The following is a 21,828-nucleotide window of genomic DNA, read 5'->3' on the forward strand; positions in this document are numbered from 1 at the left end:
CCGCCAAGTATTCCTCAAATATTTAAACGTGTTTAAAAGATAGCCACGTTCCTATTTTGCATTGTTTGTGGTAGAAAATGCCCCCATCCACATGAGGGGCCGGGCGGGGGCCAGGGATGGTGGAGGCCGAGGGCAGCGGCGCAGGTGGGCAGGCGCCCCAGGCCCTGCTAGGTCCCGGGAACTGGGGGTCTGCGGGGACCTGCCGGGTCCCGGGAACTGGGGGTCTGCGGCCACTATACAGCGTCTCCGGGTCTGCGCGCGGCACACGTCGGACCCCAGCCGACAGCCGCTGCCGACAGCCCAGGCGCTCCTCTCGCGTGCGCGAGAAACAGCGGACGGAGAGACCGGGCCACCCGCGCCGGGAACAGGCTCCCCTCCAGCGGCGCTGGGACCCCAGGGCGGCCCGTGGGCAGTCGGACGACACAGGCCGCCAGTCCCCGCGCTTCACAGACCCGCGCTGGGGCACCTCGGGGACGGATCACGATGTACGGGGGGGCGCACGCGAGGCCGTGAAACTGCCTCGTGCCCCGGGCTGGCGGCCGAGCCCCGAGGACGCCCGGGACCAACAAAAATCACCCGCAGCAAAGCGCGCCAAACCCCAACCCGGCCCGGACCTCGCGGGACGCGCCCACGAGGCCGGCTCCACAAGATGGTGGCGGCGCGCTCCCGGCAGCCCGCGCGCGCGCATGCGCCCCACGGCGGCCGCCCGGCGCGAGCGGAAGTCGCGTGACCCCGGAAGTGGCCGACCGGGAGCGCGCGGGCGGGGCCGCGACGTTCGTCATTCCGTGCGGGAGGGAGCGCGAGAGCGGCGCGGTCGAGCCTCCGGTGAGCGGCGGCGGCGGCGGCGGCGGGCAGGGTGCGGCGGGGGCGAGGCGGGGCGGGTCCCGGGCGGGGGCGCCGCGGGGCTGGGGGCGCCGCGCCTTTGTTCGCGCCGCTCGCCGGGGGTCGGCGCGGGCCTCCTCCGGGACCGCCGCCCGCGCCCCGCGGCGCCCCCGCCCGTGCCGCTGCGCGCCGGCCGGGCACAGGCCTGGCGCCCCTCTCCCCGGGGACGCGGGCGCGGCGGCCGGCCCGAGCGGCGTGGCCCTCCGAGCACCGCAGCCCGCGCGCCCGCCCAGATTGCGGAGCCCTGCGGAAGGAAGTGTGGGCCGCGGCCGGCGCGCTTGCGGGAGCCCGTCGCCTGCGGCCACACTTGGGTGGCGTCAGGGCGTGAGCCTTCGGGAGGAATTCCAGAGGAAGCGGCCGGGAGGCCCGGAAAGGCGGGCGCGCCCCACCCCACCTGTGGCGGCCGGCCGGCTCGGGGCTCCCGGCGGCCCTTTGTGAGGTCCGGCGCCGGGCGGCTCCAGGCTGCCGGCGCGGTCCCGGGGGACAGGCTCGGCGGCCCTTCCGGGGCCGGCCGAGGGCCAGCGTGGACTGCGCTCTGGCCCACTTCCCGTGCGGCGCGAGGGTCGGAGTGGGCCTCGCCTGTTCCTCAGCCGTTCTGGCGGGCGCGGTGGGGATCCTTAGTCCTGGGGAGCCCAGGGGCTGCTCCCTGCGCTGCTGTGCGCTCCGCAGCGCTGCCCCAAACTCTTCTGAGCCAGGATCCCGGAAGGGACCCCGAGACCTTGCAGCACTGCAGCTTTCCCACGTTGCAGATCACACGTCCTCACAGTTGGGGAGAAGGCTGGCAGATGGTTGGGGTTCCTTGTGCCGGCCTGGGACCCGCCTGTGGCTCTCGACCGGCCGGTCGTCTGAGCTCCAGGAGAACCCTGCACTTGCAGGACGGGGTCACACTCCCCTGTTCGGACAGAACCCAAGGAGTGTGTTTGGTCAGGGAGACCCAGGAGGAGGTTTCCTTAGGAAGAGGGTCTGGGCAGCTTTGCAAGAAGGGCAGGATTTGGGCAGGATTTAAGAGGTGGCCCCGCCCTGCCAGTCGGGCGGGGGTGCTGGCTCCTCGCCCAGCTGTGGGGGGGTGTGCCCCATCTTCCTGGGGAGCACGCTGGAGGGCCTCCGTAGTTCTGGATGCTCTACCCAGGCTTCCAGGGGTCCGCAAGGTGGGCAGGGCACGGAGTGTGGCCTTCTCTGGGCTTCAGGAGTCTGTGTTCGGGACTTCTGCAAAGCTCTGTCTGCAGTTGCTTTCCTCCAAAAGGCATGCCTGCCTGGGGCCCAGGCACGGGGCGGTTACTCGCCGAGGGCCGGCCGTCCAGCAGAGAGGCCGGACGGGCAGACACTGCGTGCCTTCGGGCCGCGGCAACTCTGTCTGCCCCACAGGTGTCGCAGACCCAGCTGGGGAGCATGGCGGAGCAGGAGCCCACCGCTGAGCAGCTAGCGCAGATCGCCGCGGAGAACGAGGAGGACGAGCACTCGGTCAACTACAAGCCCCCCGCCCAGAAGAGCATCCAGGAGATCCAGGAGCTGGACAAGGATGACGAGAGTCTGCGCAAGTACAAGGAAGCCCTGTTGGGCCGCGTGGCTGTGTCTGCTGGTAAGTGGGCTGGGGCGGCACCAGGAGGGACACCTGTCACTGGGGGTTCCTGCTGCCAGCCGCCCCTCCCCCCACCAGCGGCAAGGTAGGGCTGGGGTAGAGCTCTAACCTGCTCTCATCCACAGACCCCAACGTCCCCAACGTTGTCGTGACCCGCCTGACCCTGGTGTGCAGCACGGCCCCAGGCCCCCTGGAGCTGGACCTGACAGGTAAGTGGCCCGAGGTCCCTGGCCTCTGGCAGCGCGCTGGTTCCTCTGCAAGTACTTTCTCAGCACGAGCGTGCCCTCTTGTGGGGGGCGTGAGAAGCGCAGCCTGGAAGTCTGCAGCGCGGCTTTGGAGGGGCTGGGGGTCCTGGGTGGGGCCGCCTGGGGCTATGTGGGTCAGGGTGGGCGCCGAGGGAGTGTCGTGCCCCTTCCTGCAGCTGAGCCTTCTAGTACAATCTTTTCTTGGGCACAGGCGATCTGGAGGGCTTCAGGAGGCAGTCCTTTGTACTGAAGGAGGGCGTGGAATACCGGATAAAAATCTCTTTCCGAGTAAGGCAGGGGCTGTGGGAGGTGCTGGGGGGCCATGGGCCTGGAGAGCCTCGCCGAGCTTTGCCCGGCTTCTCTCCCTGCAGGTGAACCGAGAGATCGTGTCTGGCATGAAGTACATCCAACACACGTATAGGAAAGGCGTCAAGAGTGAGTGGGGGGTGGAGCCCTGCCCCAAGATGGGGTAGCTGCATGGGGGCCCTGGGATCAGGATGGGGAGAGAGAAGACAGTGTGTGCCCTCGGCCCTGGGTAGGGTCGGGCAGCCTTGGTGATTGCCCGTTTCCTGCACACAGTCGACAAGACCGACTACATGGTGGGGAGCTACGGACCCCGGGCGGAGGAGTACGAGTTTCTGACCCCCACGGAGGAGGCGCCCAAGGGTATGCTGGCCCGAGGGAGCTACAACATCAAGTCCCGGTTCACAGATGACGACAAGACTGACCACCTGTCCTGGGAGTGGAACCTTACCATCAAAAAGGAATGGAAGGACTGAGCCCTGACCCGGGAGGCGGGCAGGCCTCCGGACAGACAGACGGACCTGTCTGACGTGCCCCACCCCCATCAGCCCCACCTCTCCGTCCCGACCCCTCACCAAAGTGCTGACAGGTCTGCCCCCGCCATCCCCCGCCGACCCTGCCCCTCCCTCCTGGCCCCAGCCTCCTCGGTGGTCTCCCCTTGCTGCTTCTGCCTGTGCTGGGGAGCGGGGAGGGAGCCTCCAGGCCAGGCCTCCACCTCCCCTTCCGTACCCCTTTGGGTTCCCCCACTCGTCCTAATCTGACCTGAGGCCCTGGGTCTTCCAAGGGAATCTCCTGGACGCCCAGGTCCTTGCAGGCCTTTGCAGTTGCCCTGAATCCTGTTCTTTCTCTTTTTCCGGGGTGGGGGTGGGGTGGGGTGCATGACTCGAGGCCTCTTGGGGGCCAGCCACCCTCCTGCTTTCACCTGTCCCCGGTCAGTTCATCCATCGCTGTCAGTAACTGTCTAACCATGATGCCTTAACATGTGGAACGTGTGCTGTGGGGGCCGTCACTAACCTCTAACCCCCCCATGTCTGCATGAGCATGTGGTCTCCCCCGGTCCCTACCCCATCCGCAGTCCCCATGGCCCGGGGAGGTGTGTGGGGTGTGCTGCTGCTGTTCCCCTGCCCGCCAGGGCCTAGCCAGCCCCCTCCCCCGGCCGGGGCTGTGGGGACGGCTCCAGGGGCTGGGGGAAAGCCAAATTGCCAAAACTGAAGTTGCCTCCATTCCCATCTGGGAGGCCAGGTGTCCTCACGCCTCTGCCTTCTTTGTCCTTGTGGGTGGTGCCAGAGCCCACGGCCCCAGCAGACAGCCCTCGGTGGACAAAGCCAGCGGCCGAGCCTTACTTGTCCCACCTGGGCCTGCCGGCCTGGAGTCGTGTGCCTGGCCTGTCAGTATTTATTGCCTCCATATGTGCCGTCCTCTGGGCCCCCTGGCCTGCCGCCTCTGCCCCCAGGCTCGGTGCCACCATCTCCGGCAGGCCCTCCCCAGACCCAGCCAGGACAACTGTGGGACCAAGCGTGCACAGTCGGAGCCCTCCCCTGTGCCTCCCCTCCCCTCGCCTCCCCTGTTGGGCCTGGGCCTAGAATGTTCAGGAGCCTGACCTTGCTTCTCCTTTTCTGACCGGGAAATAAACTCCCCCAAAGCAGCCAGGGTGTCTGCTGCTTGTCTCAGGGTGGGGGGGCAGCCATGGTGCCTGCGGCTGTTGAATGATTTGAAGCTTTCCTTTAAGATCCGGCCAGTGCTTCCCTGGGCGTAGGCCTGGAGTCTCCCCGAATTGCCCAAGTTATAGGGTTCTTGGCTTGGGGGCAGGGGGGCGTGCAGTAGGTCTTTCTGGGGTCTGGAGCACAGGCTCCGTGGAGGAAATGTCCCAACCCTGAAGAAGGTGCAGGTGAACAGTCCCAGGACGGAGTGGGATGAGACGGTCCGGTACTCAGCAGCGGGGGCAGGAGGCCGGACCGGAAGTCAGTGCTGCGGGCAGCAGTGCCCTGGAGGGCCCGATAGGACCCAGGCTCCAGGGGTGGAATGGGTGAAGTGGGGTAGACCGTAGGAAACTGGGGGGCCCTCACTGCTTAGAGGTGCAGAAGAGCAGCAAGGGGGGCACGTGGGTGGCTCAGTGGGTTAAGCCTCTGTCTTTGGCTCAGGTCATGATCTCAGGGTCCTGGGATCGAGTCCCACATCGGGCTCTCTGCTCAGCGGGGAGCCTGCTTCCTCCTCTCTCCCTGCCTGCCTTTCTGCCTACTTGTGATCTCTGTCAGTCAAATAAAATCTTTAAAATACAGCAAGGGGGCTCCTGGAGGACTGCACAGCCTCTACCGGATCTTGGGGTGGGGGGCGGAGCAGAAGGGGGACACTGCCTCCTTTCCTCACACCGTGGGAGGGCGTCGAGCAACTCTGATGCTCCCTCCCCCGCCGGAGGACGGGTGGGCGGGGGAAGCGCAGACTGGAAACCACCTCCTGTGGCCTGGCGCCTGTTGTGAAACCTGCTCTTTCCGTGCTCTGGGCGGGTTAGAAAGGGGTTTTGTGCCACACTTCATGGTGACAGGAAGCTGCTCTCTGTGAGAGGCTCGGCTGGCCACACCTCTGGGGCCCTGCCCCTCCTGCCACTGCTTCCCAGCAGGGCGTTCCCAGCCAGCAGCCTTTCCCTGGCTGGGGCTGCAGTGGACCGCTCCGTGGCCGCGGCCCCGCTCACCAGGGCCCCCTGCTGGATGACAAGATGAAGTGGCTCTTCCCACCCAGACACAGGTTAGAGAGGAGCCTGGCCCTGTCAGGTGGCACAAAAGGCCAGTAGGGCTACACCACCCTGGGCTCTGGGTCTGGGTCCCTTTCCCACTGAACGGGGACGCAGCGACCTCTGGAACGCATCCCGGCCCCCAGAGGTATACCCGGGCAGGGGCTCGAGCTCAGCCGGCCCATCACAGTTCTGGGGCTGGCCACCGCCACACCTCTCCCAGTCGTTTCCTCCAAGGTCCACGGAAAATCTAAAACCAGGGTTTAAACCGTGGTCGACAGTTCAGCGGGTCAGGGCCTTCTGAGGCTCCCTCGGGCCATGGATTTTCCCAGCTTTAGTCACACATTTGGACTCGGACCCTAAATGCCGAGTTGTACCGGCGCCTTGCCAAGGGCCAGGACTTTGCTCTGGCCCCTCCCCGGGTGAAGGGTCACATCAGGAGGCACCTGCAGGACTTGCAGAACGTGTCTCATAGGTCCCAAGTCTGACCTGGTCCTCCTGGTTTCACCCTGAGCCTGTCTGTACAGTCTGGGGGCCTGTGCCTATAGTCCTCTTCCATTGTGTCCCATGTCCATGTCCCCCAGAGGCCTCCAAGCTGCCCCCTCGTCTCCTATTCCTAGATGGGTCCTTCTTCCACTGACTCTTCCACTTACTCTGTGTGGACACAGAGTAAGGATCTCTAACGTGACTGATTCGTCACCAATGACCGTGGTTTACGATAATCTTCACGCCCTGCACGGACCCACTCTGGAATCAGGACCTCCTCCCACCCCTCCACCCACCGGGCCACGGCTCTCCACGGTGCCCCAGCATGCGTGTGTGCAGGGTCACATGGTCCTGCCTGGCAGTGGGACCCTACAGTCAGGAGCTGTCCTTCAGTAGCCTAGCGAGCACTTCCTGGGTGTTGAGCCTGCTGTTGACTCCCTCAACACCTTCTACCCTAGCACAGGTCGGAAAGGAGTTTTATTCTGAGAACTCTATTTAAAAAAAAACAAACAAACAAACTCAGGGAGCCTGGGTGTCTCAGTGGGTTAAGCTTCTGCCTTCGGCTCAGGTCATGATCTCAGGGTCCTGGGATGGAGCCCCGCATGGGGCTTTCTGCTCAGCAGGGAGCCTGCTTCCCCCCTCCTCTCTCTGCCTGCCTCTCTACCTACTTGTGATCTCTGTCAAATAAATAAAATCTTAAAACAAAAACAAAAAAACCCCAAGACTTTATCTTTTTGAGAGACAGAATGAGCACAAGCAGAGGGAGAAATAGACTCTCCGCCAAGCAGGGAGCCTGATGACAGACTCCACCCCAGGACCCTGGGATCTTGACCTGAGCTGAAGGGACATGCTTCACCGACTGAGCCACCCAGGCAACCCAAGAACTTTTTTTTTTTTTTTTTTTTTTTTAAGATCTTGTTTATTGACAGAGAGCTGCAGAAGAGGGAGAAGCAGACTCCCCATGGAGCAGGGAGCCTGATGCGGGACTTGGTCCCACGACCAAGAGCAGAAGGCAGATGCTTAATGGACTGAGCCATTCAGGAACCCCTGAGATCTATTTTTGAGAATAGTATTTATCAAAACATCGTATCACCCAGTAATTCGCATAGGGAATAAGGGGCACCTTCTCAGAGAGAGACGCCTGGAGGGTGTCGTGAGGCAGTGGTACTGGTCCTGAGAGATGCCGGGCCACAGGGCAGGTGGGCCCTGACCTCCAAGAGCACATTCCAGCTCGGGACCCAGGGTACATGGTGAACATAGCCCCACAGCCTCTCTCTGGAGGTTTTGGATGGTATGTGAGGGGGTCTCTCGAAGGAGGTAGATGCCAGCCCTCCCCTCAAAGCCGAGGTCTGCAAAGGTGTTCAGTGAAGCAGCCTGTGTTCTGGGACCAGCCCCATAGAAACTGGGGACCTCAGACCTTCCCCAAACCAGGCTTCCTTCCAGCTTTCTGACGACCTCACTTTGCTGCTCCTGCACAGGTTGGTACAAGAGGTGAATGGAAGCTGGGCGGGCGCCTTGAGAAGGCACAGCCAAGATACCCAAACACCGCGGCCCGTTAGGCCAGAGCCTCGTTTAGGCCCTGGTTTTCACAGCTGTGGTCACTGGCTGCACCATCATCACCTGCGTCAAGGCCCGTGGACTGCACGCAGCACAGAGAGGCAGACTCGAGAGTAAGGCTCATTCGCAGCCACAATGGGATCGGGTCTGCTTTGTCCCCCCACTGCTCCCTGCTTTTTTTTTTTTTTTTTAAAGATTTTATTTATTTATTTGACAGACAGTAGTGCAAGTAGGCAGAGAGGCAGGCAGAGAGAGAGGAGGAAGCAGGCTCCCTGCTGAGCAGAGAGCCCGACGTGGGGCTTGATCAGAGGACTCTGGGATCATGACCTGAACCGAAGGCAGAGGCTTTAACCCACTGAACCACCCAGGCGCCCCATCTGCTTTTTCTTTTAAAGATTTAATTTACTTACAGAGACAGTGAGAGGGAACACAAGCAGGGGGAGTGGGAGGAGAAGCAGGCTTTCCACCAAAAAGGGAGCCTGACACAGGTCTCAATCCCAGGACCCCAGGGATCATGACCTGAACCGAAGGCAGATGCTTAACCAACGGAGCCACCCAGGTGCCCTAAACACTTTAGATTAGAATCACAAATTCAATATATTTGAGTCACTGAAAGTCTCTAATAGATGCATTCCGTTAAGTGTATCCTGCAGAGTGGTCCGTGCCCGGTGTGGCACATGGAGACACCGGAAAGCTGTTTTACTCTGGTCATTAGACCTTTTTTTTTTTTTTTTAATTATTTGACAGACAGAGATCACAAGTAGGCAGAGAGTCAGGCAGAGGGAGAGGGGGAGGTAGGCTCCCCGCTGAGCAGGGAGCCAGATGCGGGGCTCGATCCCAGGACCCTGGGATCACAACCTCAGAGGCAGACGCTTAAGGACTGAGCCACTCAGGTGCCCCTTGTTCTCCCCTTGACCTCCCCTTGACCCGGAAGTTCTTGTCTGTTGTCAAGACTACGTGTTCTGGAGTGACACCGCTCCAAACCATGACAAGCTAATCAGCGTCAGGGGACCGTCCATTTGTTCGCTCTGTCCCCGTCAGCAGAAGAAAACCAAGCCCCGATAGGCAGGCATCTAAATGCGGGTCAAATCCAAGATGCGATAACCTCCTCTACCAGGCCCCAAATCCCGGTCTGTAAGGTTGGGGTTGTGGCAATGACAAACGCCGACAGGGCAGCAGCCATGAAGCGAAGCGCCACGCATTCCCCAGAGAGCAGAAGGGACTTTGCTTGCAACTACCGGTCATTCATCTGTTGGACCGTCAGGCCAGGGCCCCACGGACGCTGGGGCGGACACGTTCACGGCCTTTCTGTGCGGAAGGCCCAGCTCCTGACAAGGCCCCCGTGCAGACAGACATCAAAGCGGAGACAACCACCCTTGCCTGGGGCCGGCTCCTCTGGCGGGGGGAGCCCTGCACGGGAGGCGAGAAAGCGCCCTCACAAGCCCCCTCCCGGCCGCGCGAGAGCCCTTCTCTCGGGGCGCGCTCCGGGGACGGCGATGTCACACGGCCCACGCCGCTGCGTGCGGGCGCTTCGCCGCTTCCCGCCGAGCCGCGAGGCTGGCAACGAGTCCTGGGGCTAGCGGCGGGGCCTCTCCGACGGGGAAGCGAGCGCGAGGGCCGTTCGGGCGTGTTCGCGGGGAGGGCGGCCGGGGGAGCAGAGCGGCGGGGGAGGAGGGACACGCTGGTCGGCCGCGACCACCGCCCGCAGCACCGGGATTTCCGCTCTGCAGAAGCCGCCGCCAGCCGAGCCGGGACGCGCGGACCGAGCACGGGGGTCCCGTGGGCGCTGGTGGCGGCTCCGTCCCGGCGGGCGCGTCCCGCCTGTGCTCGGCGGCGGCCGCGTCCCCGGTTCCGGACCCGCGGGCGCACGGCCCGGCCTCCCCCGCTTCCTCGCCCGCCTTCCGGCCCCAGCACGTCCCGGCTCGGTCTTCCCCGCGCCTCCTCGGCGCCCCGACCCGCCGCCGCCGTCGCTGCCTCCACCGGGCCCGCCCCGACCCGCCGAGCCCCACGTGCCGCCGTCCGCGTCCTTAGCCGCGATCCCTCACAGGCACCGCCCGAACCTCACGCACACCGGAAGTTGCGTTAGCCCAGCTTCCGGCTTGCGGAGCTAGGGTGGTGGGTGGGAGGTGTCAGTTACGGACAGGCCGTCCAATCAAAATGCAACACGAGGGGTTTCAGAGGCGCAGGCGCAGCCTCCCCCTCATCTGAGAACTCCGCCCCACTGCCACGTTCGACGAGGGATCGCGCGGGGGTGCGCGCATCTCCCAGCCAATCAGGAGCCACAGAGCCCGGGTCCCCACAGGCAGCAGCCATTCCAGACCCACGAAAGGTGTAGGAGAAAGCCACCAGTCACAAGTCGAGGAAGAGAAAGTTCTCCACCGGAAGCCAATGAGAAGCCCAGGAAGAGTGCGAGCGCGAGCTCCCCGACCAATCCCGGGAGAGAGGGAGGGCGGCCTCCACGGCGATTCCGAATCCGGGGTCGGGGGCCAGTGCGGGTAGCCAGTCCGAGGGCTTCGAAGGCGGGCCCCGACGCCCATCAGCCAATCGGGCGCGGGCGCGGGCGGGCGCGCGCTCGGCTGCGTTCGGGCTTATAGGGGCGGGGCGGCCGGCGCGCGCTCTCGTGGCCTCGCTGTCCCGGCGGCGCCAACCGAAGCGCCGCGCCCGCTGCCGACATGCTGCGCCGCGCTCTGCTCTGCCTGGCCCTGGCCGCGCTAACGCGCGCGGGCGCCGCCGCCCCGGAGGAGGAGGACCACGTCCTGGTGCTCAACAAGGGCAACTTCGAGGAGGCGCTGGCGGCCCACAAGTACCTGCTGGTGGAGTTCTGTGAGTGCCGCGGTCCGGGCCGGGCCTGGCCGCCGCGGGGCGGGGACGGGGGTCGGGAGCCGGGGGCAGGCGGGCAGGCGGCGCTCCGGGGCGCCCGCCCCCACCCCCGGCTGCACGGGCCGCCGCCCCTCGACAGCCTGCGGAGCTGCTGTCAGTCCTGGGGCCGCCCCTCCTGCCCGAGCCGGACTCCGCGGGTGACGGCAGGTCCACGGCCAGCTCGTGCCTTTGTGCCCGCTGTCCGCGTGGCAGGTCCCTCCGTGGGACGGAAGAGCGGGGGACCCCTGTGAGCCGCCGCAATTACAAAGGGGCTCTCGGAGGACAGCCCCCCGCCTGCCCCCGGCCGGCCCAGGGCGCGCGTCCCTTCGGGCACTGCCTTGCAGCGTGCTGTCCACCCGCACCCAGCGCCCGTGTGCGTGTAAGTGTTGACGCGGCCCGGCCGGAATCTCGAGCCCCGTGGGGCTGCCGGCCTCAGCGGAGAGGTAGCTCTGCTGCCGCGGTGCACGAGCCTCTGCTAAGCACGAGCGTCCGGGCCACTGTGCACAGGTGCGGCTCGCACTGGCGACCAGCTCTTAGCCTCCCTGGGTTCCCCAAGGGCAGTGCCAGGGACATGGCTGCCGGTGCTGCCCGCAGTGATGGGAGGGTCCCCGTCGCTAGAGTCTGTCCAGTGCTGACCGGCGGAGCAGCGGGGCTGGTGCAGCGGGGCTGGTGCGGTTTGTCCTTCTGGCCTCTGTCCCAGTCCTGCTCCCGAGCCCCGAGCTATCAGCCTAGCTGTGCGTGTTCCCGGGGTTATCTGGGTGAGCAGATAAGATTTTCATAGAAGGAAGTATGGAGGAGAAGGTGGGGGCAGCACTTGGGCAGTGCCACTCTCTAGCACCCCACTTTCTTTTTCAGATGCCCCTTGGTGCGGCCACTGCAAGGCCCTGGCCCCCGAGTACGCCAAAGCCGCTGGGAAGCTGAAGGCAGAAGGTTCGGAGATCAGGCTGGCCAAGGTCGATGCCACGGAAGAGTCTGATCTGGCCCAGCAGTACGGGGTCCGTGGCTACCCTACGATCAAGTTCTTCAAGAACGGGGACACAGCTGCTCCCAGGGAGTACACAGGTGTGACGCCACGCTGCCCCGGAACGTGGCGCGTAGCTGAGGGGTGGGAGGGGAGCCTGTTCTCCGTCCAGTTCCGCCTCTCAGGCCCTTGTGAGGAGTGTCCAGCCGACCCTGCAGCGTCTCTCTTGTGGAGAGGGACAGCCTTCAGGGCTGGCGAGCTGAGGGCTGAGGCGCCCCGAGACTGACTGGGGAGGAGAGGAAGGCTGGGGCCCTTGGGACCACACGGAGGAGCAAGTGTAGTGACCACTAACTCGGGTGTTCCAGCTGCCAAGCCGAGTGCCGCCAGGGACAGGCCAACATCAGGCGCCTGTCACAGCCGAGCTCTGTGCGGCGCGAGCCCTTGTGGCTGCCTCGGGGGCTGGGCCCCTGTGGCCTGGTAGGTACTGATGAAAGGAGAGACTTTTGTCTCTAGAACCGGTTCTGTGGCTCTGCTGTCGGAAAGCTCTGGAGGAGCCTCGTTAGTCCTGACGCCGGCGACTCTGGGCTCCTTCCTGTGCTGCTGCTTATGGTTCCGGTGTTCGCTTTTGGAACAGGAAGCGCACACTTCTACGATCCATCGCTGACGCGTGGCTTTGGCGAATGAGACTGCCACTCCTAATCCCACCTGTAATGGTGACTCAGCCTTGAGCCGCCACTTAGCAGAGCCCTTTCTCGGGGCGAGCTCCCGCAGCCTTTCTCAGGCCGGACCAGGCAGCTGCGCTGCGGGCGGGAGCGAGTGGCCTCGGGCTCAGAGGCAGCGGGCTTCTGGCTGTCCATCTTGTCGGCCCTGGGTGGCACGCGGATGCACCATCGCTCTGCCCTGCTGGTCCGGCAGGCACGTGCGGTCGGCCACCCCGCAGACGCGACACCGGAGTGGCCGGGATGCCCGAGGCCAGCTGGAGCTCTGCCAGTTGTCATAGGAAAAGCTGGTGTTCAGCAGACTTCCCAAGCAGCCCTCTTACTTTTTTTCTTTTTTCCAAGTTCCACCGCAGCTTTAATTAAGATGACGCGTAGAGTGGGCGGGGGAAGTGTGTGCGCGCGCGCTCAGTGATCGTCCGTGTCAGGGAGATTCCGAAAATGCAGAGGGACCAGGGAAGGAAAAGGAATTGTAACTATCGCCAGAGGCAGCCACTGCCCTTCCCTGCGGCTCTGTTGCAGCTTCTCACGCGCACAGAAGAGTCTTGTTGGCGGTAGGACTCACACGGGTGTGGGGACGAGGTGGCTGTCGCGTGGTAGGGGGATAGGCTGCTGTGGCTCGGGCAGGGCGGGCCCAGCTCTCAGCGGAACCGCGTGTGTTTGGGCGCAGCTGGCCGGGAGGCCGAGGACATCGTGAATTGGCTGAAGAAGCGCACAGGCCCGGCCGCCACCACGCTGCCCGACACGGCGGCCGCAGAGGCCTTGCTGGAGTCCAGCGAGGTGACTGTCATCGGCTTCTTCAAGGTAGAGCTTGGGGGCTTCCTCTCAGAGCCTTCTGCCCCCTAGCGTGGGAGGACGGTTCCCCGCAGGCCAGGCCCGACGGGGGCCCGCGGAGCCGGGGACTGTGGCCACCTCTACAGCTTCTCCTCTGTAGGACGTGGAGTCAGACTTTGCCAAGCAGTTCCTGCTGGCAGCGGAGGCTGTCGACGACATACCTTTTGGGATCACGTCCAACAGTGACGTGTTCTCCAGATACCAGCTGGCCGGGGACGGGGTCGTGCTCTTCAAGAAGGTGAGTCGCCCTCCCTCGGCCCCACCCCGCGTGCTGAGATACCGTTGGGGGTGGGGGGGCTGCTTTCCTTATCGCCCGGGGCTGGCGGACCTTGGCCGGGCGGTGCTGCCCCGCCCCGGCCCCCCGACTCACTGAGGGCCAGTTGTGCAACGTTGTGCAACGTCCGGCCAGAGGAGCCGCTTGGATGCGGCCTTCAGACTTTGCGCCGTGGGGTTGCTGTGGCCCGCGTGGCGGCTGCCGGGCCGTGTCTAACGAGAGCACGGCCGCCTTGCAGGGTTGGCTCTTCTAAAAGAGCCCGGGAAGAACGGCACAGGTCGCGCCGTGACTGGTTCCGAGCGCAGGATCATAATTACGCAGACAGTGTCGTGCGACCGGCACTCCTGCTTCTGCGATGTCCGGCTCGCTGGAAACAGAGACTGAGCGTTGGCGCTTGGGCAGGTGTTCCCACCGCCAGCCCAGCCCGGCCCCTGTGGTGTGGCGGGCACGGGTCCTGGGCCACGTGCCCTTCAATTGCCTGCACCGTTGCTGGGACGAGGCCTGGCTCGCATGTGCAGCGTGACCATGGGGTCACAGGGTCTTTCGATTTTTGTTTTGGCCCCCACACAGCCAGGTGGGCTGGCTGAACCCCCATGATGTCTGAGTACACTTTCCTGCCTTGGCCTGTGGTGTGTCCGTGCGGTTCCGATGGCGCAGGCGGTGGAGAGGGAGAACGCGCCTGGAGAGTGGGGACGGGGCGGCTGGAAATCGGGTCTCTGAGTCCTGGTTTGTCTCTGTGGGAAGCAGGCAGGTTCAGAGCTCCAATAGAGCAGTACAGTGTGTGGTCCAAAGGGGTGCCAGGCTCCAGGCGGGGGCCACCGTGTGTGCGCCCCCTCGCATGTGGGGCTGCTGGGCCAAGTGACCAAAGACAGGCCACAGTCAGCTCTCCGTAGTAACTGCTGCATCTGGCACTATGCCAGGCACTGGCAGGGGGGCCTAGGTGTCTCCCAGGCAGAGGACCGGGGACATGCTGGTTTGGGGTGGCTTTCTTCTGCTGTCCTTGCCATTCCGTTCTTTCTCTGGTCCATCCTGCCTCAGGAGACCTCCAGGCGCTGCCTTCGCTCTCAAAGGGAGCGGCTTTGCTAGATTAGCCATTAGTCCTCGCACGGGCGCCCGGGAGATCCCAGTTACACGTGTGACGAGGGGAGCTCCTGGGAGCCTCTGGGGCGTTGGAGGGGTGGGCCTCGGGGTGGCGGGAGTCCTGGATCCTGAGGTTAAGGCTGACGGAGGAAGGAGTTTCTCTGATGCCACCGAGGCCAGTATGCTCTCCTGCGTCCACACAGTGCTCCCTCACCGCAGAGCCCCAGTTGTCTTTTTTTTTTTTTTTTTTAAGATTTTATTTATTTGTTTGAGAGAGGAAAAGAAGGGAGGAGGAGGCAAAGACAGAGGGAGAAGCAGGTCCCACGCTGAGCAGGGAGCCTGATGCAGGACTCGATCCCAGGACCCCGGGACCATGACCTGAGCTGGAGGCAGACACCCACCCATCTGAGCCCCCCAGGCACCCCCAGAGCACCAGTTTTCATGCAGGACCTGTGGGTGCTCACGTGTCCGTGAGGGTCTGTGGAGGCTTCATGTGCAGGAGCTCAGTGGGTGAACCGACCACCGTGTGCTTCCTGTGGTCCTTGCTCGCAGGGCACAGCCGGCCCCCTTGGGTCTGATGCCTGTTGGGGGCAGCCTTGAGCAGAAGCCCGGTAGAGTCCAGGGACTTGGTGCTGCGTGGGTCAGCGGGAGTCACAGCTGCCGTCCCGTGGGCCACGCCACGGACGAGAGGAGGGAGGCTCAGGTCCAGCTCCTGAGCTCCTGCCGGGCAGCCGCCCGTCTCCTGCGGGCGATCAGCCCTGTTCCTCAAAGTACGCTGGGTCTTCCTCTCTGCCCAGGGCCGTTGGGGGGTTGGGGGCACGCTGAGCCGGGTGCCTTCCCAGCAGGACAGGGCAGGCGGGCTCCCAGGAGTGGCCAGCAGCCGCTCACTGGAAGGGTGGGGACTTGGGTCATGGGTCACTGCCTGTTGGACTTTTGGTTTGAGAGCTGCTTACACTGTGTCTTTGTCACAGGGTTTGCTTTTTTTTTTTAATTCTTTGAAGCTGGAGGCCGAGGAGTAGCTGTGGGGCTAGGCTTCTCCTCCACTGCCTACAGCGTCGAGCCTTTTGGGGACGTTAGTCGCTGGGGCCCGATGCAGCTGTCCCTAGCTAGGTGAGAGCTGATTGTTTTTCACTAACGTAGACAGTGAGCATCGTGGGATGCGGTACCGTTACTGAAAAGATCATGTCTCGAGACAGGTGCGTGGGGCAACTCTGCTCTTCAGGCCCCGCATGAAATCGGGCAGACCGCTCCCAGCGTGGGGGCGGAGACGGTTCTGGGGAAGTGGCGGGCGCCACGGCCCGTGTGCCACTCGGAGGGGCTCAGCAGCTTGCTGGGGGCGCAGGCTTGGTGGGGCCCAGCCTCCTGGCTCCTCGCCGCCTTTCCCTCTTCTCCATCCCAGGTTTGGGGGAGAGCAAGCAGGCTTCAGTTCCGCCCGGGAGAGGGGCTCCCAGTGCCCAACCCTTGGTCCAGTCAACCCGAGCAGCCCCGTCCTGGTCAGGATGGAGCTCCGGCTCGAGCGGAATGTTGGCGGGAGCGGGGAGCGGCCGCCTGCTCTTGCAGAAGTTCCTCTGGGGAAGGAAAGGGTGGTAGTTTCTGTCTGTGGGTCTGATTTGTCCGTTCAGGGGAAGGACGGACGGAAGGCTCACCCGGACAGGCTCAGGTAGCCGTCGGCCCGTCTGTGTGCCCCATCCAGAGCCGCAGCTGCGGCTGGGCTCCCGTTGGGCCTCTCTGGGGAACAGCTCGGCCTTCCGCCTTCGGGCCCCGGGGCTCCTCAAGCTCTTCATGTTATTGGGGATCCCAGAGAACTGGAGTGGCTGCATGTTATACTTACTGGTTTTTATTGGGTAAGAAATTAGAACTGAGAAATTTTTTTTTTTCCTAAAGATTTTATTTATTTGAGAAAGAGGCAGAGGGAGAAGCAGGCTCCCCGCTGAGCAGGGGGCCCAAGCGGGACTGGATGCCAGGACCCTGAGACCATGACCCGAGCTGAAGGCAGATGATTCACCGACTGAGCCACCCAGGGGCACCCGGCTGGCATAGTGGGAAGAGCGGGTGACCCTTGACCTCAGGGTTGAGAGTTCCAGGCCCAGGTGGGGCAAGGAGGCGACTTAAACCTCGTCCATCTAAAAACAAGTTACTTGTAATGACTTGTGAAAGTCGGTTTTTCCACGCTGACTGCGGCTGGGCGGTGAGAGTGTTGGGTTTCTGGCAGTCACTGGCGTCTGCCTGGTGGAGGCAGCCCTGGCTGACCTCTGTCTGTCTGGACGTCCCTCATCTCCGCTTCTGTCCAAGGGCACGGCGGGCCCAGGAGAAGGTGCGTTCGGAGGCCGAGCAGGAAACTGCAGCCGCTGTGAAAGGCCCCGTGCCTTCCCCTTTGTGTCGCTGTTGCCTGGGGCTGGAGAGGGGCTGCCCTCTGCAGCTCGCCCCGGGCTTTGTTTCGTGCACAGAGGCATGTGGCTTCTGCTCCCTGTTGCTCTTGAAGCCGGACTGGAAGGGGGCTGCCAGACCGCCAAGCCCGGGCTGCCTGTGGGGGGCGCCGTGGGAGGCTCTGGGAGCACCAGGGTCCTCCCGGCCCTCTCTGCATCCACAGTTCGACGAAGGCCGCAACAACTTTGAGGGGGACATCACCAAAGAGAAGCTGCTGGACTTCATCAAGCACAACCAGCTACCGCTGGTCATCGAGTTCACGGAGCAGGTGTGGCTCTCCTGTGGGTCCTGCGCCCTGAGGATGGGGTGGCGTGGGAGGGTCACGAGGTCCCGGCCCCAGGGACCCCTCGATACGTGGTGTTGCCTCGGTGGCATCGCAGCCCCCGAGGGAATCTCGTTGGCGGCTCAGTTCGTGGCCCAGACCCAGTGCCCTCTGCTTACAACACAGACGGCCCCAAAGATCTTCGGAGGTGAAATCAAGACCCACATCCTGCTGTTCCTGCCCAGGAGCGTGCCCGACCACGACCGCAAGCTGGGCAGCTTCCAGACGGCTGCCCAGCGGTTCAAGGGGAAGGTGAGCCCCGGCGCGCCTGCCGCGGGCGGAGGGCGGGAGCCGCTGCGGCCCCACCTGACCGCGCCGCTTCCGCCCAGATCCTGTTCATCTTCATCGACAGCGACCACGCCGACAACCAGCGCATCCTCGAGTTCTTCGGCCTCAAGAAGGAGGAGTGCCCCGCCGTGCGCCTCATCACGCTGGAGGAGGAGATGACCAAGTACAAGCCGGAGTCCGACGAGCTGACGGCGGCAAAGATCGAGGAGTTCTGCCATCGCTTCCTGGAGGGCAAGATCAAGGTGGGGCAGCCGCGTCCCGGCCTGTGCCGGCCTCTGGGCCCTCGGGGCTCCCCTGCTTAGGGAGCGCGAGCATCCCCGACCTCCGGGCACGGTCCTCTCCTGCGGCTCCGAGGGCCGGTGTGGGGGCTCCGGGCGTCCATGACCCTGTCCTCCTGCCCTCCAGCCCCACCTCATGAGCCAGGAGCTGCCCGAAGACTGGGACAAGCAGCCTGTCAAGGTGCTGGTTGGGAAGAACTTTGAAGAAGTTGCCTTCGATGAGAAAAAGAACGTCTTTGTGGAATTCTGTAAGTAAAGTCCCTTCAGCGCCCCCGGGTCTGTCCGCCTCGCGAGGACGTGCGCGCAGGGGGCAGGCAGCGGGCGGCTCTGGGCACCTCGGCACAGCTCTCTTTCAGATGCCCCGTGGTGTGGCCACTGCAAACAGCTGGCTCCCATTTGGGATAAGCTGGGAGAGACGTACAAGGACCACGAAAACATCGTCATCGCCAAGATGGACTCCACGGCCAACGAGGTGGAGGCCGTGAAAGTGCACAGCTTCCCCACGCTGAAGTTCTTCCCCGCCAGCACGGACAGGACGGTGCGTGGCCGGCCTGGGCTTGGGGGGCGGGGGGCGGGGAACTGCCCAGCTCCCTGACCCTACACCCCCCCACAGGTCATTGATTACAACGGGGAGCGGACACTAGACGGTTTTAAGAAGTTCTTGGAGAGTGGTGGCCAGGATGGGGCTGGGGACGATGACGTGAGTGGGGGTCGGTGGGCGCCGCTGGAGGGGCATGCGTGTGTCCCCAGGCCAGGCAGAGCCACTCTCCCTGCGGAGTGCTCCGGGCGGCGGCCTTCAGGGGGTCTCGGAGTGCTGGTGTTTGCTCGCGGCACCTTAGACTCCTCCCGTAAGGCCCCCTGCCAGCCGGGACTCAGGCTCCTCCCCAGCTGGGTGGCTGAGGTGTCCTGCCGGACAGCAACTTGGGCCTTGGGCGGCTGGGGCAAAGCAGAGGATCGTCTGCTGGGTGGAGGGTGGGGGCAGAAGGGGCAGCAGGCCTGCCAAGGGAGCACGCCGTGAAGCTGGCATAGGGCTGTCACTGGCCCCACAGACCCTGGAGGCTGGGGTCCTGGGCTCCCCTCCCCGTCTTTCTCGTTGGCGGAAGGCCCCCTCGCGTCCCCTCGTAGAGACCAGAGTTGTTCGCTTCTGTCCGCGTGGCCAGCTGGGCTGCAGGGCCCGGGTGATGGGCCCGGGCTGTGCCACCGGCCTGTCCCAGTGGGTTTCTTCATGTCCTCCCTCCTCCACCGCAGGATATGGAAGATCTGGAAGAAGCGGAAGAGCCTGACCTGGAGGAGGAGGACGATCAGAGAGCCGCGCGAGACGAGCTGTGAGGTGCAGCGTGCAGACCTGGCGCCCCAGACGCGACCCCCGCCCCCCCCCGGGCAGCGCCGCCCAGCGGCGCGGCCTCCGGAAGCCCGAGGACCCCCACGGGAAGGAGGGGACACCGACCGGAAATGCAGGGAATTTTTCTGAAGCAACACTTTATCCCAGCGTGTAAATTTAGACCCGTCTCTTACTTGTGCTTCTCAGTGTTTGGAAAGGGATTTCTCTCTGGGCCAGCTCACTGTGGCGGGCTGCTGTTTTTTGTTTTTTTTTGTTTTTTTTTAAATTGTGATGTACTTTTTCGTACATGTTCTGTCCAAAGTGCTTGTTAAAATGTCTCTGAATCTCATGCAGGTGAAGTCTCCTTCCTGTTAGGGTTTATACTATCACTTTAAGAAATTCCATTTGTGGGATTTTGAGACATTTTTGGACATCAGGGTGTCCCACTGTGGCAGGACCTACCTGGAGACTCCTGTCCCCCGTGTGGGAGGGGCCGGCCGGGTCCCTCTCCCCTCCTGCTGGTACCGCGTGACGGAGCGTGGGTCTCGTGTTGTTGGCTTAGGTGGAGACTCTAGGTCTCCGTCACAGGGGCCTTGTACGACTGGAGGGGGTGCTGGATGCTGGCTGAGCCCAGGGCAGACCCGGGCGGCCCCCCTTCCTCCCCGAGCCAGGCTCCCCGGTGCTCTGTGACTTCCAGCACCACCTGAGGCCTGCGGCTGGCACAACCAGAACCCTCCATTTCCAGGCTGGGCAACGGCCAAGGGTGCTTGAGCCGAACCACGTGTGGGCTGTTCTTCAGCCGTTTCTAACAATATTGGAATTGAATACATTGGCCAAATAAAGTTGAAATTTTACTACCTCTCGTCTCTGCTTCACAAGCTCTCCATGCGGCGGGGAGTGGGCCGGGGTTAGGCCTCTCCCCATTGGGGCAGCTTTCTCGGAGCGTGGGGCGTCCATGGAAGCCACAGGTGTGTCCCAGGTGGTCAGTCGCCAAGCACGCACGGCCACGGGTGCTGCAGCTGGATGGGGGTGGGGGTCTGGTGCTGTCCTGGGGCATCCCGCTGCCTTGGGACATAAGGCGGCCACTTGTGGAGCCTGCCCGGCCAGCGCCAAGGCTTCCTGCCGCTGGGGGTCTGACAAGGAACCTTGGCGTGCGCTTTGGCACGGGTGACCCAGTGGCATTGCTCTGCTTACCACTGAGCCACACTGGTCAGGGTCACGTGTTCAAATAGCAAATCTCCCAGGTTTTAAAATGTGATTTGACCAGTAGAACCTCAGCTCGCTTGGAGTTCATGCTGAGAGAACTGGTTTTCCTGGATGGTGGGCCCAGCTGCGGTGCGGGGCCCACAGTGTGTGGGAGCCCGATGGTGACTCCTTGGGTCCCTGGGGAGTGTGCGGGCACCTGTGGGTCCCTCTTGAGAGCAGGAGAGGGGCTCCACAACAGCTTGCAGGACTCTGATGGTCGCCCAGCCGTCCCCACCCGGGGCTTTGCATCTGTTGGTCTCTGAGCATGTCTACAGCAGCAGGTGGGATGGAAGGGCTGCCTGCCGATGTTCTGGGAGGGAACGCACATGAAGATTCGGTCCACCTTGGGTCAAGGACAGCATGGATCGTAGTTCCCGAGAAGCCCAGCAGCACACAGGCGTTGTTCAGTCCCTGGCCCCCAGCTCTGATGACCGCGTGCCGGTGGGGGCTGCGCCGGTGGTGCAGACGCGCCCATACGGTGGGCTGCCGTCGGCTCCTCTCGGTGTTCTCTGCTCACTTCGTGTGCCTGCCCGTGTCCTCCCTGCCGCTGGCAGCCCGGCCTCCAGGCCGGCACAGACCCAGCCCAGGGGAGGAGAGCAGTACCCAGCCAGCGTGCTGGGAAGACCCAGTGTTAGCACCCTAGGCAGTACCAGTCAGGCCCTCAGCCACTCCTCCCCTCGGTGGCCCTGGTCCTTGGGTGGCCTGCGCCGGCGCCGGCTTCTAGCTCTTCCACTCCAGGGTTTATGTGTGTTGCGCCTTGGTCCTAGGAGGGCGGTAGCCCTGCCCGCAAAATGTGAGCTGCTCCCCCAGGGGGACACATGGCCTCCGGTGGAGGAAGCCAGCACAGGGCGAGGCCATCGGGAGTCAGAGCTGCGCGCTGGGGGAGGCTGTACTCCCGGCCCCAGCGGCAGGGGTGGGTGACCCTACGACCCATCTGTGCCAAGCCGTGTCCTGCGCACGGAGAGCCGGGCCGTCATGTGCTCCCGGGGGGGGAGTGAGTCACCCATACCTTTCCCCTTTCGCAGAGGCAGCTGATGGGCACATTCCAGGGCCCAGGGTTGGCCAGGAGGCTGCGCGGTAGAGTCCAAGACCTGGCAGGGCCGCCGGGTTAGCAGGGTGCTCAGCTCCGGCTTAGCAGCCTGGGACATCCCAAATCTCTCTTTCCCCTCCCCGCTTCTCTTCCGCTCTCTGCAGGTGCTTAGAGGCTGCTGTCCGACCGCGCACCAGCCCCTTGAGGTCCTCCAGCCACAAAGCCTGCCGGCAGGAGGGCACCTGGCAATAGCCCTGCACCCGTTCTCCTAACCGGCCCCCAGGCTCCCGCTTTTCCTTGGACTTTCAGAGTAAGCTTCTTGGATTAATTAAATGTCTTAGTTGGCTGTAAGGCTCTAGAAGGCAGAAGCCTAGCATCTTACAAACCGGGTCACTTCACAAGTGCCCGTGGGC

The 21,828-nt window shown here is 63.8% G+C and overlaps 2 protein-coding genes across 2 annotated transcripts; both read left to right on the forward strand.

Annotated features, from left to right (window-relative positions):
- Positions 1-738: 738 nt before the first annotated feature.
- On the forward strand, positions 739-3,611 carry ARHGDIA (Rho GDP dissociation inhibitor alpha). Its single transcript, XM_032870383.1, has 6 exons — positions 739-825; positions 2,248-2,461; positions 2,587-2,670; positions 2,918-2,994; positions 3,078-3,141; positions 3,286-3,611. The coding sequence occupies exons 2-6, from the start codon at positions 2,272-2,274 to the stop codon at positions 3,483-3,485; spliced, it is 615 nt and encodes a 204-aa protein (XP_032726274.1). The 5' UTR covers positions 739-825; positions 2,248-2,271; the 3' UTR covers positions 3,486-3,611.
- A 6,783-nt stretch (positions 3,612-10,394) lies between these two features.
- On the forward strand, positions 10,395-19,178 carry P4HB (prolyl 4-hydroxylase subunit beta). The gene is made up of 11 exons (XM_032870381.1): positions 10,395-10,603; positions 11,495-11,701; positions 12,987-13,120; positions 13,251-13,388; positions 17,095-17,199; positions 17,380-17,505; positions 17,583-17,783; positions 17,947-18,067; positions 18,176-18,357; positions 18,433-18,519; positions 19,068-19,178. The coding sequence occupies exons 1-11, from the start codon at positions 10,453-10,455 to the stop codon at positions 19,146-19,148; spliced, it is 1,533 nt and encodes a 510-aa protein (XP_032726272.1). The 5' UTR covers positions 10,395-10,452; the 3' UTR covers positions 19,149-19,178.
- Positions 19,179-21,828: the final 2,650 nt, after the last annotated feature.

This window comes from Lontra canadensis, unplaced genomic scaffold (genome assembly GCF_010015895.1).
Source record: "Lontra canadensis isolate GAN:19392208 unplaced genomic scaffold, GSC_riverotter_1.0 scaffold41, whole genome shotgun sequence".
Lineage (NCBI taxonomy): Eukaryota > Metazoa > Chordata > Mammalia > Carnivora > Mustelidae > Lontra > Lontra canadensis.